The 20040-nt window shown below is 33.9% G+C and overlaps 1 protein-coding gene across 1 annotated transcript in view; it reads left to right on the top strand.

Moving 5' to 3' along the window:
• Positions 1 to 3580: 3580 nt before the first annotated feature.
• GFRAL (GDNF family receptor alpha like) overlaps positions 3581 to 20040 on the top strand; it is a 58551-nt gene continuing 42091 nt past the window's right edge. The window contains exons 1-4 of the mRNA XM_045542217.1: positions 3581 to 3708; positions 5808 to 5932; positions 7754 to 7921; positions 10227 to 10385. Coding sequence (XP_045398173.1) covers positions 3581 to 3708; positions 5808 to 5932; positions 7754 to 7921; positions 10227 to 10385 — 580 coding nt within the window. The remainder of the gene's footprint in view (positions 3709 to 5807; positions 5933 to 7753; positions 7922 to 10226; positions 10386 to 20040) is intronic.

The following is a 20040-nucleotide window of genomic DNA, read 5'->3' on the forward strand; positions in this document are numbered from 1 at the left end:
CCAACCAATCACCACCAGATAAATATATTCTGTCTAGAGGTGTCAATTTTTGATTGACTCTAAATCTGAGGCTGATCAGACTTTATATCTCTCCTCCAGAAAAGAGCATATTACAAAAGTTGTAAATAGACAAACATAAGAATAATGCTGAGGTGGTTGGCAGGGGGTCACATGTCATTAAACACAAGGTTTAAACAACTTTATGTTCCAAAAAGAAATGTCTTCTAATATATAGATTTTTTCCATGGATTTACTGTAGGGGCTTTTCCAACATTTTTTTCTTTCTTTCCTTTTTTATCTGCATCCTGGTTTACCTGACTAATGAAACTGGGGACCATACCTCATTTTTGCAGAGTCTTGGATGCAAGAAGCTTTGAGTAAATATTGAATTTCTTTTGCCCAGGTGTGTGGTCTGGTACACTGGTACATTTCATTTAACTGTCATGAAAATAATTCTTTACCTGAAAAAAAAATTAAAACAATTAATAAGATCAGGGAATTTTGAACAGGAATTCTGGAGTCTTTGGATGTCTGCAGGGCAGCTGTGGTTGGTGATGGCAAAGCCCAATATGCACAGCTTGGAGCTTTTCACTTAAATATCTACCAGAGCAGCTCCACTTTCTAATGGTACATTTATTTATTTATAGCATTTATTTGAAGCATACGATGTCTTTTAAATCAGGCACACATTACCATTGGAAACTATTGAAACTGATGATTTTATCATTCCCTCTCACCTCTGAAATGTTCATATTTGATAGCAGATTCATTTAAATAAATAATAGAGAATATTGTTTCCATTGAGATTAAATTAGATTTTATTAATCTGAGGTGTCTAAATTTGCTTGGGGTAAAATTGTGTTCTCTTTTTACTAAATTAATTGAAATATAGTGTTTCCTGTGCTATCTTTGCCACCAATAGAAATTACAGATATTTTTATGTGACATTGCATTTGTGGAAGACATCTCAAATTAGGATCTATGATTGTTACTCCAGTGAAACTACAGTATTATTAGACCCATTTAGATCTTGATATTTACTCCCTTAAAAAACTGCATATATTACTTTATCACAAATTTATTTTAAAACTATTTTGATAACTATATTTTAATATAATTAATTTCCTTCATAATGCTTTTTAAAATTTTATGCCTTTAAAATATTCTGAGGAGGAGTCTATAGAGAAAGGGACTGACGGCACAATATGCATGCTTTACATAGCAATACAACTAATGATTATTATTCTGCTTGGCATTTTTTTTTTTTTGGAGACAAGAGTCTTGCTCTGTTGTCTGGGCTAGAGTGCCGTGGCGTCAGCCTAGCTCACAACAACCTCAAACTCCTGGGCTCAAGCAATCCTACTGCCTCAGCCTCCCAAGTAGCTGGAACTACAGGCATGTGCCACCATGCTCGGCTAATTTTTCCTATAGTATTTTTAGTTGTCCAGTTAATTTCTTTATATTTTTAGTAGAGAAGGAGGGGAGGTGGGTCTCGCTCTTGCTCAGGCTGGTCTCGAACTCCTGAGCTCAAACGATCCACCCGCCTCGGCCTCCCAGAGTACTAGGATTACAGGTGTGAGCCACGGCACCCGGCCTCTGCTTGGCATTAGCAGTTAAATGACCGCTGGTGCTTTCTACACCTGTAAGCACTAGACCTCAGCAGGTGTACCTGTTTGGCAGGGATTATTCATCATTCACCATAATGTGTTTTCCATTCAGGTTTCATGTATCACTGCATTCTAGAAAGTCACAATTTGTCATCTCCCTTCAATCTAAAATTGTGTTCTGTTATTCTTTTTCTTTGTTTTGTGCATTTATTTTGCTGTGGTTGCCCTGCTTAAACTCAGCGTTTGGATGCTTTACTGAGCATGTTGTTTATGCTGGCCCAATGATTTTCCTTGGTGATGCATCTCTTCTGCACCATCAGTTCTTATGCTTTGAACAGGGCCAACTCCACCTACAACCTACATCTCTGTTGCTGGACATGGGATCAGTTCCCCTGGGCACGACTGATGGGCACTTGACACATCTTGAATTGATGTGACTTAATTCTGTAATTTTAATAGGAAAACAGTCACCCTTTCCCCTCTGGTTCCTAAGAGAGAAGGATGTTTACCAAGGGCTTGGCATCCACCTTCCCACCAAAAGAAAAGAACCTGTCTGGGAGTGGAGCTGATGAAGAGGAAGGCAACTAAGAGACGAGGAAAAAAGAAAACAACTCACACCCTTGGCAAACATCCTTCTGAAGAAATGATTTAAAACAGGCCTGCAATTAATTTTTCAACTGGACTCAACTGTGAGCATTACCAATTCTGAATCTAGTGTAAGTCATTTTAAGTTGGCCTATACCAAAAAGAACAATTATCTTGGTAGGGGTTACAAAACAAATTGAGTGATTCAGTCTCTTTAAAAGAAAAAAAATTGATTAATTTTGTGATATTTTATTAAATAATGAAGTCAATGGGTACAATATAACAGTTTCTTGATCTCTGTGATATAATCCCCTCTATACATACTTTATATTACAGCAAGCATGGATACAATCAATCTCTTTTGCAGAAGAGTGAATAACTTTTAGTATTAAGTCATTTGTCTAGATCTATAGAAAAATAGTGTTATAATTTTGCTTTGTTGGACTCCAGAGTCTGTGCTTTTTCCATTATGCATTCTGAAAACAAAATATAACTTCTCTACCAGTATAAAATAAACATCAACAATATGTAATCAAAAACTCTTTAATTGTGTAACTGTGCACATATGTTCCTCTCTCCCATTCCTATCCTTTTAAGATTATTTTTGCCAAAGCAGCATTTTATATTTCCTAAGCATCCATTACAGAAAGGTCTCAGGGTGATTTAAAAACAGAAGCCTCATGACACCCGAAGGGAGATGATGTGCTATAAGCATATGTGGAAGAGCATAATCAAAGGAAAACATGAGACAAATAATGCTCCTCATTGAAGCTAGGAGAAAAGCAATGTCAAGTGATGAACACAGAAGTGGGTGATTACCTTGCCAGCGGAACAGAGAATTTCTGCGTCACTGGGAGGAGTAACTTTTTACACTGTAGCCGTATTTGGAGGATATGAGGAACTATAGGTGAAGTAGCACAATTTTTAAGCATACTGGGGGTTGTGGCACACGTAACAGAACATTTCTTGTTTGGGAAGATGAGGTATACCAGTCTAATTCTAGTGAAACTTCAATTTCTCATACATTTTTCTGGGCTGCTGATGCCTTTTCTAGTTTTTCATATCCTCAGATTACATGAGATTGCCTTAATGAGGCTAATGAATAAAGTGGGAACTGAGCATATTCAAGTGTCTGTGAAAATCTTAGGTCTTATTTGGTAGGTTTTAGAATTCTAGTTGGAGAAAAAAGAACTTTCTCATGAATGTGCAGAGTATGTATCATTCCCCCTTAGTATTTGACTTCTGGGCTTTCTTAGAAGCATAATGTCCTAATATCCAAGATGAGCGCACTCAGGAGAATAATTGAATTTGAATATAATTAGGAAAGTTCACAGCTCAGGAAAGATTGGTGAGGAAATGATGACATAGGAAGCTGCGTTGAATTGGTAATGCTCCTAGGAAGCGAAGCCTTATTCTGGACAGTTTCTGTTAAGAAGGTGGTTGGAGTAAACACATTTGCCTTTCTTCCAGAAGAACAGCTCCAAGTTATCCAAAATGATAGCGCTCATTTTCCTGGGTAAGTGAATTGTGCTTCTGGTTTATCTGAATTCCTTATAATACAATTCTTTGTAAATCAAAAGCCATCCCATCTAAGTTTGCTTAACAGGGGCTTGTAATATAAAGTACCAATTATGTTACAAATCTATACTTTAATGTGGTCTATTACTCTTGCAAAAATGTATGCTCACTTTTACTTACTTATTTCTAACTCTATAGAAAATGCATAATGTGATAATTGCATTAATCTTTCAGGTTGCTTCTGTTTTAGTGTATAAAGCAATACACTGACTTTGAGTTATTTATTAGGATTTATGGAATTCACATATGTACTAGAACCTTTTAGAAATGAAACCTTCCAGAACCTATTTACAAGTTATAAGATGACATATTTCAAATTATTATTTATTTTATCTGTTCTGCTTTGAAATTAAATAAAAATAATATTAATTTAAACCAACTGATCCCACTAAAGTGTTAATATTTACTAAGTACGAGTCATTTATTAGAGTACAGCAACTTAACACCACGTCAAATTCTTCACATTTTGATCAATTTTTATGAACTAAAGATAAAACGTGGATTTATCCATCTTGTACCAGATCCTATGAATGTATGGTAGACGTTGATGATAAAAATAATTTGCAGTTAGTATAGAATCCATGAAAATCGAATTGCTACATGTGTGATTAGAGAAGCTTTTATATCTTCTTCAGGATGTGGTAGAATTTGTAAATTGAGTTCAGAAAAAAGGATAGCTGTGATTGTAGCTGGACATTAATAAGCAAAACCAAGATATTTTCTGTTTATTCTAGTAGATATTGATGAATAAAGGCATAACTGTGGGCAAGAAAACAAAGAATTTTACTTTAACTTATGTTGAACATAAAAGGAGAGTCAAAATAAATCAAGTAAGAAAATTAAGAAGAAAAGGAATCTTTTATATAGTTTCACATTTTCTTTGGTTTAAATAATTGTTCTTCAGTGTTCCAAAATTTTGCTTCTTGTACTTATTTCTAAAATATTTTCTTATCTGTGTATTGATTTTTAATATTTCTTTACATCTATTTTTTGTTATAAAGAAAAATCTGGGAGACTTTAGTTCTTGTAGATCAAGAAGCGATATAACACAGAATACACAAAATATATTACAACCTCCTGGCCTCAGTTGAAAAGTCAGTGGCCTTGTTTTGATCTTTTACTTTTAAATTAATCTTGACAACAGATCGCATGAAGGAGGGAAATAACTTCTAATGTTGTTAGGAACAAAATTGCACTATTTGACAGGTTGTACCGATATTTTCCATACCGCATTCTTCAGAATACTTGTTCCACATTACCTAAATAGATCTTGTGATGAGAGACATTTCTATGGCCAAAGAAACATGAAAACAGTGAAATGTTAAAACTCAGAGCATTTACTTGGCCAATGAGCCTTACACATCTTTAAGAAGGTGATATAAGGTACAGCATTCTCCATCTTATTAATTTTAAAATAGAACTCGTTTTTCACTGAGCATTTCAGGAGAATCTTTGAAAAATCCAGGTTGATTACAGAGCCACAGATCATAGTCAGGAATAAAAAAGGCAAATTTTGGAAAGGTAAAGCTGTATTTTTGGTTCTTGTGGGCCAAAACATTGAGATGATTTTCTTAATTGATTCAATATTTTGTCTGAATGAAAGGTATAGAAAATTATGTGATATAATCAATCAAGTGGATTATTCAATCAAAAATTGAAAATGTGAAAGGAAGTAAAACATATTTGGGCAAGATATGTAGAATTCATAAATGATTACTCTGAGTTACCAGTGACGTTTTGATGATATGTCTAGGGGACCATCACTTAGAAGTTTTTTGAGACAGATTTTCACAAAACATAATGATCAATGGCACATAAAATTGCCAGTTTCTTATAAATTCAGTTTATGACATGAAATCCCTTATTTCACGGTCTTTGGAAAACTGAATCTGACCAGGTAACTTTGGGCCAGGATTAAAAGAGCCCTCTTTCTCTTTCTCTGGGCTTGCCAACTTAGAAGCACAGGAGCTTGGCTAGATGAAGTTGCCCATGAACACCTGAAAAAACAGAAATCTGATATGTCAATTTTCACTCCAGCCCTCAACAAGAAAAATATGAACAAGCCACACCCAAACCTCCAAATGCAGTGACCCAGCAAGTAGTACACATGTGGTCCTATCAGTTGTCTTGGATTCTCCTTAGGAGACAAGGTTTGGAAAGAGGTAAGATAAAAGTTTTTGAGGCCTTACTTGAAACCTATAACTACATTGTCATAGGTGATTCATAATTAACATCATCTTTTAAAAAATTCAAATGATTTGGCTCTGATTAAGACATAGCTTGAGGTCTCTTGATTAACAGTTAATATAACTATTTCTATAACTCAATTGTGATTCCCATATTTTAATTAATTGATTAAGCTAGTGTCAGTGTGCAGAATCAATTTGACTAACTTGTATAACATCCTCAATTAGCATTGCTATTTTCTTTATTGTTTTTAGAAAACTTGCCGGATCATTTTGTCTTTCACTAAAAATAACTTGTAAATACCTGGAAGGTGTTATTTTATATTATACATTATCAGTTATTTATATATAACTCATCTATAAACAACTAATATGTTTGGCATACATCAACATACATTTATTGAACACCTATAATGCATCATTGTGTTTGATGATAGAAATACAATTATAAATTACCCTTAATGCCTGCCCAGTAAAGCCCTAAAATTTAGTGGTTAACACAAGCACATGAATACACAGACTACAGAACAGTAAATTCTATACCTGGGGAATCCTCAAAGTTCTAGATAACAGGTGAGGGATGACAAATTCAATTTGGGTGTGGGGAAAGAGAGTATAAAATTCAGGGAAAGTTTTCTTAAAATAGGTAATGATTGTGTTGAGTATGAAAGGACAAGAAGGTTTATTCCTGAAGAAAAAGAAAGGGAGTGTTTACCAGGGACAAGATAGCAAACGCTTAGAGGTATAAGACAGCATGGAATATTTGGGAAATTAGGTACTTGAGAACTTCCAAATTGAACATGGGGAGGAATATGAAAGCCATGATATAAGGAACCACCCAAAAGAAATAAACAGAGAAACTACAGGACTGGAATAGTGCATTAGGTAGATCAGAGGGTATAACTATAATGTGGAATTGTCCACAGAGAATGTATGAAATGAAAATCAAGAAGGTCTGAAGACAGAATCTAGGCTAAAAATGCTCTTCTTTTTTTTTTTTTTTGAGACAGAGTCTCACTCTGTGCCCGGGCTAGAGAGCCGTGGCGTCAGCCTAGCTCACAACAACCTCAAACTCCTGGGCTTAAGCGATCCTACTGCCTCAGCCTCCCGAGTAGCTGGGACTACAGGCATGTGCCACCATGCCCGGCTAATTTTTTCTATATATATTTTTAGTTGTCCATATAATTTCTTTCTATTTTTAGTAGAGACAGGATCTTGCTCTTGCTCAGGCTGGTCTCAAACTCCTGAGCTCAAAGGATCCACCCGCCTCGGCCTCCCAGAGTGCTAGGATTACGGGCGTGAGCCACCGCGCCCGGCCTAAAAATACTCTTTAAAAGAAGAGTAAGAGGATCTTGGGAAGAATTCTAACTATAGTCAGAAAATATGAAGTGGATAAATATGAAAAGAACTAGAAGTTTGAGTTGACAAAGAGAGAGTTTCAAGAACAAAAACATCAACAAAATGCCAAATGTTAAAAGTAGGTGAGATAAATCTCGAAACTATTAAGTTTGACATTAAGGATATGGTTAAAGACATTTTATAAGAGTTGTTCCAATGGAACAATAGTCATAAAAATAAATTATAAATGAAGGAACGAATGGGCAATGAGAAAGCAAAGGGAACAAATATAAACTAGTCATTTAAGAATCTTGTATAGGAGAAATATAGTTCTATAGCTAGAGGGGAGGTTAAGATTGATTTCAGCCTTATAGTAATTTTACTGCATCTTATTTTCCATAATTCTGCTCTTTATTATTTATAACTTAGATTTGGGGAAAACAGCTGCCAAACTGTAATATTACAAACTTGTTTTTGTTGTTGTTTTTCAAGCTATGGGGCTAAGCTTGGAAAATGAGCATACTTCCCAAACCAGTGATTGCACAGATTTAAGAGAGCAATGTCTAAATGATGCAAATGGATGTAAACATGCATGGAAAGTAATGGACAAGGCCTGCAATGATTCAGGTAAAACAAATTGCTAAAATAATCTTAAATTATTTCTCTTTACTAACAACATAAAAACAGGATTTGATATTTTCTTTCACTATTCTAGGAACTAAATTGGTTTTGCCCTAAATACTTTACTCAATCTTGATATTCACTTGATTCACCTTCAATCACCTATTAGCAAATGTACTTACAAAAGAATTTTCTTAATTACTAAAGGGTCCTGATGTAATGACACTGAAGGAAGTTTCATGCAAGATCCAAATTTTATTTTATTTTATTTTATTTTATTTTATTTTATTTATTTATGTTTTAGAGACCGGGTCTCACTCTGTCACCCAGGCTAGCATGCAGTGGCATAATCATAATTCACTGAAGCCTTGAACTCCTGGGCTCAAGCAATCCTCCTAACTCAGCCTCCTGAGAAGCTGGGATTATGTGCATGAACCACCACTCCCAGCTACTCCAAATTATTTTCTTACTCATCTCACCATGTATACTGCTCCAATTAAATGCATGCCTCTCAAGAACCATGGCAATACTTTTTTAAATAAAATGCTAATATGTTGTTTAGATGTTAGTATGTCAATAATAAAATAGAAAAATAAACAGGTTTGTTATAATAACAATTATAATTTATTTGTGCATGTATAAAATGCACTGTATTTTCTTGAAATATATATACTTCCATTTCAGCTGCATCAAGAACAAGTAAAAACATATTTTTGTTTTTAATTTGTCCTACGTTCCAAACATTCATGAGAAGTTCAAGAGGCAAAGAATGTGAAGATTAGAGAGTGAGTGGTAGTTGCTTAAATAGAAAAAAAGTCCCAAATATTCAAGTAGCTGAATAAATATTGAATGAGAGGATTATAGCAAGAACCCATTCACTAAAATAGAATAAACTGATTATATAGCAGGACATTGCCCTAATAATATCATGACAAAACTATTCAATAATAGTATTCTAATATAATGACAAGTTTTATTATCTTGTATTATGAATATTATAATACTCTAAATAATGTGATAAACTTTCTGGGATATTCAGTAAGAGAAATCTAAGTGGGAAAATAAAAAAATGTATTCTATGACTAGCCCTGTTTCTCCAACCACTTCACAAAGAGTAAATTCTGTACTGCTCATTACTCTTGCCTATCTTCATGTGATTCCTTTATCTCCCAAAATATGCAAAGTGAAGTATGTTGGGTTAAGAGGCAGCAGTCTATGGGTCTAACAATGGCAGCATACGCAGTCTCCATCAGCAGAGCCCAGCAACATGACCTCAATGAATTGCATAGGGTATGGAGGAAGGCAGAGGGAGTTCCTTCTCTTCTCTGCCCTGGTCTCTGCCCTGGAGGGATTACATGGAATATTCACACTCCCAGGAAAGTTATAGCTGTCTAATCCAACATTCATATTATTGTTCAGGAAAAGGAATTCCAAAGGCATAATTTCTCAAAGTAACACAGTAATTTTAAATTGAGGACAGAGGATGAAAAAAAATTGTTTTGATGATGAAACCTCTTGCTATATTTTATAAGGCAATTTAAAATGTGTTGTCAAAATATAACAGTATGTTATGAATTATTATATAACTTATTTATGAATTTTAGTATACAAATAACAAGCCATTTGCAGTAAATTACAATAATATTTGCATAATTATTCTGTGCATGAAGATGAAATAGAAATACTCTCAAATGCACAAATGAAATAAACTCAAGTAGTTTTCTTCAGAATAATGATTAAAAGAAAATTGTCACATAGAAGAATATGGCTTTTTAAATTAACACAGAAAAAATATTAATAATTATGAAAGACACATTCATTTATTTAATAATATTTATTGAGTGCTTTCTAAGCATTAGGACTACTTCATTTCTCGTAAATTTGGAGCCACCTGCACATTTCTTATTATAATCTTAGAATGAAGTATAAAATAAAATACCAGATAAGAAAAAATAGCTAATAAAACAAATAAGCAGATAAAAATAGCTGAGACTGGAGAACATTTTAGTTACTTCATGTAAGGGCAGCTTTAATTATTACTGAAGAGAAAAATTCAGCATTCTAAGTAGGAACAAAGCTGTTTTGAAATGCAGAAAGTTTTCATCTGTTTTAGAAAGTACTCTATTGAAAAATACAGTAAAAATAGATGTTTTGCTCAAAAAGTCACTTATATGGACATCCTGCAGCAATCCCAGATAATCTTACTATGCTAATAAATTACTCAGATTGACATATTAAAAGCATTTTGAATAGGGAGGCTCAAAAATTGTAATCAGATTAATATCTGGAGTGTTAATATGTTTGATTGTGAATCCAGGTGACCCCTGCAAGATGAGGAATTCATCCAACTGTAACCTGGGTATCCAATTCTTAGTGGAAAGCCATTTTCAATTTAAAGAGTGTGTCTGCACTGATGACCTCTATTGTACCGTGAACAAATTGCTTGGAAAAAAATGCATCAATAAATCAGGTAACACTTTGTTATAAGGAATGTTTACAATTATAAAGAAAGAACTACAATTTCAAAATTAACCACATCTATGTAATTCAATTAGTTCTTTTGGGGGGAGTAATTTAATTCTTGTTGTGATCTGGGGTTTTGTGAGCTGTAGACTTCAGTAAGTTCATGACATATTTTCTTAAATTGCTAACTCCAAGTTCAAATTTCATTTGAGTCGTTAGAATTATAGATTCACTCATCCAATACATATATATGTGATGTTTATTATCGCTTTGCACGATACCTGGATGACAGAAGACAAATAAGATATCATCTCTGTTGTTAAGGAAGTGTGAGTCTTCTAGGAGAGCCCAAAACATAACTAATTGTTTGGAGTTATACTTGCCTTTGTGTAGGGATATTTAATCAGGCTAACACTGAAGTAGTGGTAGTCAAATTAGTCAGCATGTACCCTTTAGGGTACACAGACTTTTGAAAAGACATGTGGAATCAAATAGTTCTAAAGTGAACAGTTTTGAGATCCTCAATGTCCCTATCTACCCTTTGGAAAGTGATCTCTGGGAACTTGAGAATGCACCTGTTACCACTGAGTTTTCACCTCTTCTTCACAATCATCCTTCTCCCACTTAGTAAGAGGTAGATTTACCTTGCATCTACGTTGAAGGGTCCCATTTTCCAACCCCTCCAATTATCCATGGTGGGCTCATTGGACATTTTTCTGTTGCATGATTTTGCCTTTTACACAATTTATACAAACATAAGTTTTTATTTCTTTTGGGTATGAAATTGTGGGGTCAAATGATATGTACATGTTTAACTTTATGAAAACTTCCAAACTGTAATTTAAATTTGATGTAACCATCAATGTATAAAATTTCCATTTGCTTCACATTATCAGCAGCACTTGATCTTTTTTTTGCCATTCTAATATATATTTAGCATTGAATTGAGGTTTTCATTTGCACTTAATAATGTTGAGCACATTTTTATGTGCTTATGTGCCATACATCTATGTATATATATATACACATATATATATATATATATATATATATATGTTTGATAAAGTATCTCTTCAAAATTTTTTCCCATTTTGGTTTTGGTTTTCTTTTTCTTATTGAGTTCTGAGAGTTGTTTTTATATACTGAGTAGCGTTTTTATCATAATATGTGTTTTGTAAACAGTATTTCCCAGTCTGTGCCTTTTATTTCCTTAACAATGTCTTCAAAAAACAGAATTTTTTAAATTTTGGTGAAGTCCAGTTTATCATTGTTTTCTTTATTGGATTGTACTTTTGATGTTGCATCTAAGAAATTTTACCTAGTCCACATTCAGAAATTTTCTCATATGGTCTAGACATTATGTCATTTAGAAATTATGGCATTATGTCTACGCTATACATCATGAGCTAATTTTTTTTATTTCAAAATAGTAAGCAGGGTACAAATGTTTTAGGTTATATGGATTACTTGGGTAATGCTTAAGTCTCTGCTAAAGATGTGCTCGTCACCCAAATAGTGTTCATAGTACCCGTTAGGTAGTTTTGTGCCGCCTACTTTCCCCCAGTTGATTTCCACTGAGTTTTACTTCCCTGTGTGCATGGATGCAGAGAGAAAGGAATGCTTATACACAGTTGGTGGGACAACAAATTACTACAACCTCTATGGAAAACTGTATGGAAATTCTTCAAAGAACTAAAAGTAGATCTACCATTCCATCCAGTATGCCCACTATTGGATATTTACCCAAAGGAAAAACACACTTTTCATCAAAAAGAAACCTGCGAGATATGTTGAAAAAACTCTTATAGACATTGGCCTAGGCAAAAAATTTATGAAGAAGACCCCAAAAGTAATCACAATATCAACAAAAACAAATAAATGGGACCTGATCAACTTTAAAAGCTTCTATACAGCCAAAGAAACTATCACAAGAGCGAATAGACAACCTACAGAATGGGAAAAAATATTTGCATACCACACATCTGATAAAGGGATGATAACTAGAATCTATAAAGAACTCAAGCAAATCAACAAGAAAAAATCAAACAATCCTATTAAAAAGTGGGCAAAGGACATGGACAGAAACTTTTCAAAAGAAGATAGACTAATGGCCAACAAAATGTTGGCATGGATGCAGACAGATGAGAACACTCTTACACTGCTGGTGGGACTGCAAACTAGTACAACCTCTGTGGAAAGTAGTATGGAGGTACCTCAAAGAACTAAAAGAACTACCAGTTGATCCAGCAATCCCACTACTAGGTACCTACCCAAAGGAAAAAAAGATATTCTATAAAAAAGATATCTGCACTAGAATGTTTATAGCAGCACAATTCACAATTGAAAAGATGTGGAAACAGCCCAAGTGCCCATCAATACATGAGTGAATTAACAAAATGTGGTGTATGTATAACATGGAGTACTACTCAGCCATAAAAAATGACAAACTACCTATTGTATTATCCTGCATGGAGTTGGAGCCCATTCTTCTAAGTGAAGTATCACAAGAATGGAAAAATAAATACCACATGTACTCAATGTTTAATTGGTAGTAATTGATCAAGATTAATGTGCATATATGAAAATTAATATTCATAGGGTGTCAGGCAGGTGGTGGGGGGAGAAGGGAATAGGTAAATCCACACCTAATGAATGCGGTGCACGTTCTCTGGGGGATGGGCCTGCTTGTTGGGTGGTACAAAGGCAATTTATGTAACCAAAATATTTGTACCCCTGTAACACTTTGAAATGAAAAAAAATTAATAGGCAATTGAGACCTTTCCTACACACACACACACACACAAAGACATTTGAACTCAAATGTTTATTGAAGCACAATTGACAATTGCAAAGATGTGGAGGCAGCCCAAGTGCCCATCAATTTGTGAGTTAATTTTTGTTAGGATAACAAGATATCGGTTATATATAAATTATATACAGTGCACAATATAGGTCATATTTTTCTTCTATTTGAATATCTAATTGCTCCATCTACATTTGCTGAAAAAATATCAGTTTCACCTTTACCAAAACTCATTTGATCGTATATTGGTGGCCCTATTTCTAGATTTTCTATTCAATTCCACTGAGTTATAGCTGTATTTTTACAAATATTCTACAGTCTTATTGTAGCTTTATAGAAAGTCTTGAAATCAGTAGTGTGAACCTTCAACTTTGTTCTTTTTAAAAATTATTTTGGCTACTATATTTCTTTGTCTTTCCAGAAAAGATTTAGAATCAGCTTGTCAGTGTCTACGAAGAATCCTGCTGGCATTTTGACTGGGCTTGTATTGAAACTGTAGATCAAACTACTATGTTGAGTGTTAAGATCCATAAACAGGGTATATTTCTCCATTTATTTAGGACTTCTTTGATTTGTTTCATCAATATTTTAGTTTTCAGCATATAGTTCTTACACACATTTTGTTAGACCTATACAAATATACTTCACTTTTTGGTGCTGTTGTAAATGGTAACTTATTTTACATTTTAATTCCCAATTGATTATAGCTAGCATATAGAAATACAGTTGAGTTTTTTCATATGGTCTTTATATTCTGAGACTTCCTAAACTCAACTATTAGTTCTAGTATGTCCTGTACAATACGCAGGATTTTCTACATAGATAGTTTTGTCATCTATGCATAGAGAGTTTTATTTCTCCCTTTCCAATCTGTAAACCTTTATTTCTTTTCCTTGTTCTATTTCCCTTACTAGAGCTTCCAGTATAATGCTAAATAGAATTGTTCAAAGTGCGCATCTTGCCTTTTCACTTACCTTAGGGGAAAAATAAACATTCAGTTTTGTACCATAAAGAATGGTTTCTGTAGTAGGTTCTTTGCTGGTTCTCCTTATCAGACTGAGGAAATTTCTTTCAATTTCTGGATTACTTAGAGATTTTTAATCATAAATAGACAAATGATGCTAATTTTTGCAAATGCTATTTTGCTATTCCCATTACCTCAAACAATTATCTTTTCTTGTGTTGGGGACATGTAGTTAATCTTCTATTTTGAAATATATTATATAATAAATTAACTATAGTCTCCCTGCTGTATTATCAAATATTAAAATGTATTCCTTCTATCTAACTGTATATTTGTGCCCATCAACCAACTCCTCTTTATCCCCCGCTCCTTTACACTTCCCAGCCAGATCATGTTTTTACATTTACTTTTATATGGGCAATTTCAATAATTAACTTTTGAATGTTGGTCCAGCCCTTCATTCCAAGGTTAAATCTTACTTGATCATTATTATTCTTCTTACATGTTACTGGATTCAAATTGCTCGTATTTTGTTGATAAATCTATGTTCATGCAGGATATTGGCATTTTTTTTAAATAACGGCTTTTATCTGGGCAATGCTGGCCTTTCAAAATTAATTGGGAATTATCTGCTTATTATAATACTCTGGAACAATATATAAATAGCTGATATTATTTCTCCTGAAATGATTGATTGATTGATTTAATTACCTATGGAAAATAGCTGAATCATACATCATTAGAAGGGTTGAAAATATATTAATAAATTCAATGTTTTTAATTATTATATGACTATTCCAGATATCTATTTCTTCATGAGTGAGCCTTGGTAGTTTGTGTCTTCCATTTGCTGGATTTATGTTGGATTTTTACTTTTAGAGTTTTCGTGTTAATCTTTTAATTTTGTTTCCATCTCTAAACAAAGCTTCTCCTAATGCTCCTGGAGCCTGCTGCTCTAGGCATTGTGCACCTTACCATTAGGTGTGAATATACCCACACTCTCCTCTCCCCTCCCACCTGCCTGACGCCCTATGAATGTTACTTCCATATGTGCATGTAAGTGTTGATCAATTAGTACCAATTTAATGGTGAGTGCATGTGGTGCTTGTTTTTCCATTCTTGTGATACCTCACTTAGAAGAATGGCCTCCAGCTCCATCCAGGATAGTACAAGAGGTGTTAGTTCACCAGTGTTTCTTGTGGCTGAGTAGCACTCCATGTAATACATATAACACATTTTGTTAACCCACTCATGTATTGATGGGCACGTGGGTTAGTTATACATCTTTGCAATTGTGAATTGTGCTGCTATGAACATCCAAGTACGGATGTCTTTTTTTTATAGAATGTCTTTTTTTCTTTTGGGTAAATACCCAATAGTGGAATTGCTGGATGAAATGGTAGTTCTTTTAGTTCTTTGAGGTATCTCCCTACTACTTCCCATAGAGGTTGTACTAGTTTGCAGTCCCAACAGCAGTGTAAGAGTGTTCCTACTCCAGCATTTGTTGTTTCAGTCTTTTTGATAAAAGCCATTCTCACTGGAGTTAAGTGATATCTAATTGTGGTTTTGATTTGCATTTCCCTGATGACTAGTGATGTTGAGCATTTTTTCACATGTTTGCTGGCCATTAGTCTGTCTTCTTTTGAAAAGTTTCTGTTCATGTCCTTTGCCCATTTATTGATAGGGTTGTTTGATTTTTTTCTTGCTGATTTTCCTGAGTTCTCTATAGATTGTATTTATCGGCCCTTTATTGGATGTTACCATGCAAATATTTTTTTCCATTCTGTAGGTTGTCTGTTTGCTCTCATGATAGTTTCTTTGGCTGTGCAGAAGCTTTTTAATTTGATCAGGTCCCATTTATTTATTGTTGTTGATGCTGTCATTGCCTTTTGGGTCTGATCTCATTTTCTTTCTTTTTCTCTTTCTCAGTTTTGCTCCTCATTGTTCTTTTTGTGCATGTTTTACTTGACTTTAAGGTGCTCCCCATCTTCTAGTTTCTTAAAATAAAAGCTTGGATCACTGATTTGAGATTTTCTTCTTTCCTCATATGAGCATTTAATACAAGGAATTTCCTTATAAGTAACGTTTTAGATATATTCACAAATTTTTATACATTTTGCTTTAATTTGTATTCAATTCAATATATTTTCTCCTTTCCCTTGTGACTTCCTCTTTGACTCATGGCTTATTTAGATGGTGGTTGTTTGATTTCCAAATATCTGGAATTTCTCAGATATTTTTGCTATTGATTTCCAGTTTAATTCCAATGTCATCAAAAATAGGTTTTGTATGATCTCAATTCTTAATTAAAATAATAATTTCCAAATATCACCTGTACAATGTGATACTTGCTAGTGGTAAGTGTGCACAAACACTGACATACAAAGTGAAATCATAGAGGAAAAAAATAATGACTTTGAATCAGAAGGCTTCACAGAAGAATTGATAGACTTGAGGCTTTTAAGGTGAGTTGGACTCACTAAAGAGAGTTAAAACAAACTGTAGTTTTAAACATAGGAAACAGAACTGAACAGTACATTTGGGGAGCAAGAGATCCTTTGTTAAGCTGAATTATAGAACAGAGAAGTATTAGATGACACAGGAAAGAAACCAGATGTTTATAAAATGCGGAAAGCTGAACTTACATATCTTTCTAAAGAAACTAGACTTGACTTTAAACTGTTGTTTTGAGGAGTTATTATGCATTTTAAACAGAAGAGTGCAGAAACAGCTTTTTAATAGATAAAGCTGGCAGTAATGTAGAGGATGGAATGGAGGAGGGAGAAAGACACAGGCCAGGGATATCAGTTAAAAAGTCATCAAAATAATTTGGGAGAGAAGTGATACATGGCTAAACTAACACACTGGTCCTGAAAATTATAAGGAGAAGACATATTTAAGATGTATTTATGAATTATAATCAATAGGAATTGGTGGCCAGTTGGATATGAGGAGTATGAAATGTATTAAGCATGACATCCAGGTTGACTTGGGACACCAGTATTGCTGTACACTGAGATAAGAAATAAAGAAGAAAGTAGAGAATTGAGGGACAGAAGTAGTGAATTGTGTTTTGGAAACATTGCATCTGAGGCATGCTTTGGAACATTCTGGTTATAAACATTGGTATTTTTTTTTTGAAGTTTCTCATGATAAAAAAATAATAATTTAAAAAGAAAAAAAAACAGAAAACAAAAGAAAAAAAGGTGCTTCTCCAAGCTAGTATTCAGAAACAGGGATTTTGAGTAGATTGAGGAGATAAATTTAAAATAGTGATATACCTTTTGAAGTCAAAGGTTTTTAAGTAGATGAAAACAAAGGAAAGTGAGATTGGCCAGGGAAAAATATAAAGTGAGAAGAAAAGTATTTTCAGAACAATTTTATGATCTAATTGAAAAAAACTGAAGAAGTTTCTAAAGATAAGAAAAGAAGCTACAGAAAGTAAAATGTCTGAAGCCAATGAAAGAGAGGGCAAAGAGAACATACTCAACAATTACAAATGCTGAGACGTGAAATAAGATAGGGCCTAATAATGACATCACTTTGCTAATTAATAGGCCTTTACTATCTTCTGATTTAAGTAGGTTGAAATTGAGCATGTTAAATGCTTATTAAAATATTTATTAAACTTTTTACAAGATGTTAAGACAATTTCCATCTTGATGGCCATTTTTATCATAACAAGTTTTAACAAAATATTTCAGTTAGCAGGTATACACAAATTTAGAGCAGTGCAATTGAAATCAGTTCACATACTAAAACCATTTTTCCACAATAGAAATTTATTAAACGCTACTATATGAAGATATGATCAGCCAGGCATACAAAAACCTTATAGTCAATGGGAGTTTCTTGTGGATGAGACCTAGAGGAGAAGATCCAAATGATCTCACAGATGGACCTCATGATGGCCCTGACCCGTTCATTATGCTTACAAAAGCATTTAGCTGATTGCTCATAATTCAGCTTATAGTCAGAAAGAAAATGATAATTGAAATCTTACCTTTAATTCTATCTCAACTGTAGCATCCCCCACAAACCCTTGATATCACTCCAAGAAGACACGATCTCTCTCTCTCTCTTCCTTTTGCAATTTTCAAAACATTCTCTGCATAGATAGACATACACTTTTCTAGTTTTGAGAAAATCAGCTTTGTCATTTTTTTTATTTCAGCATATTATGGGGATATAAATGTTTAGGTTACATATATTGCCTTTGCCCGACCCAATTCAGTCTTTTTTTGTTTTAATATGTAAAAGCACCAAAACCTGATGCCTGCCATTTATCAATAATCATTAAATATATAATGTAAGTATTTTTAATTCAGTAAACATATTTTGAACATCTAAATAATGTATCGATTCATAAAATATTTATTATTAAATTAATACATGTAGACATTGTATAAACACTAGGGAATATAAAGATAATCATCAAATTTCACAAGAAGACAAAAGTAAATGATAAAGACAAAATATCACTAAAAGTATGTGGTCATAAAAAATATAAATTATATTTTTGTATATGATGGAGATATATGTTCTATATCTCAATTTAAAAATCCAAGATCATTTGTAGCAGCTCACAAAGTAATTTTTCAATGGTTTTTGAAAGATAAATATTAGGATATTTATAGATAATATGTATATACATTTTTTAAAACATATTAAAATGTCATAAATAAATGGGTTCATATAATTTTTAGTCATTCATTCTTTTTTTTTTTTTTTTTTTTTTTTTTTTTGAGACAGAGTCTCACTTTGTTACCCGGGCTAGAGTGAGTGCCGTGGCATCAGCCTAGCTCACAGCAACCTCAAACTCCTGGGCTTAAGCGATCCTACTGCCTCAGCCTCCCGAGTAGCTGAGACTACAGGCATGAGCCACCATGCCCGGCTAATTTTTTTGTATATATATTTTTAGTTGGCCAGATAATTTCTTTCTATTTTTAGTAGAGACGGGGTCTCACTCTTGCTCAGGCTGGTCTCGAACTCCTGACCTCGAGCAATCCACCCGCCTCGGCCTCCCAGAGCTAGGATTACAGGCGTGAGCCACCGCGCCCGGCCTAGTCATTCATTCTTTTACTTTATTTATAGAAGAATCAACACAGTCTTCAGATTTGGCTTCACAATTAAATATCACAGAATGGTTCCATCACAAAGACACATCATTAAGAGCTGGAAAAAAGAGCGACTGTATCGTAGCAGCTCATGTCTGCCAGGAATCTGAACACTGCATTCTGTTGTATGAGAATTTTAAGAAAACCTGTGGGAGAGAAGCAGAACAATGCAAGACCCATGATGGAAGACAATTGTGTGCAGCATTAAGAGAAAGTCTGAAAGAAACGATTTTGTGGAATTGTCAATGCAGTGACCCTTCAAAAGTAGACTGCATTCAAATTTGGGAAAGTTTGTTTAAAGGCATTTGCATACAGGATGCTGAAATGAATCAAGTTCCAGACTTCCAAGAAGACTATGAAGACGGATTCAAGCAGGACATTGTTTCAGGTTGGGATTAGCAAAGAAGTGTGTGGTGTCTTAGAGTAGATTGGTAGCTGACATAATATCAGATTCTAGATATATTTTGATATTGGTGGGTCAATATGAGAAAAAAAATGGAAGAGGGCCATAGACTGACCTCTGAGATGCTTTAACATTTACTGATACAGGAGAAGAAGAAAAAGCAGCAATGAAAGGATCTGCCATAGAGATAGCATAAAACAGGAAAGTATGAAGAAAGAGTTTCAAGTAGGAATGAAAAGAAAGTTCAAGAAAGTCAAATAATTTAATAGAGAAGTTAAGGATCATGAATCAGCTGTTGCATTTGATGATGTGGAGGTTAGAAACGACCTTGATAGGAATAGTTTCTGTGGAGTGGTAAGCACAATGGCAGGATTT

The sequence above is a fragment of the Lemur catta genome, chromosome 2, assembly GCF_020740605.2.
Source record: "Lemur catta isolate mLemCat1 chromosome 2, mLemCat1.pri, whole genome shotgun sequence".
NCBI lineage: Eukaryota > Metazoa > Chordata > Mammalia > Primates > Lemuridae > Lemur > Lemur catta.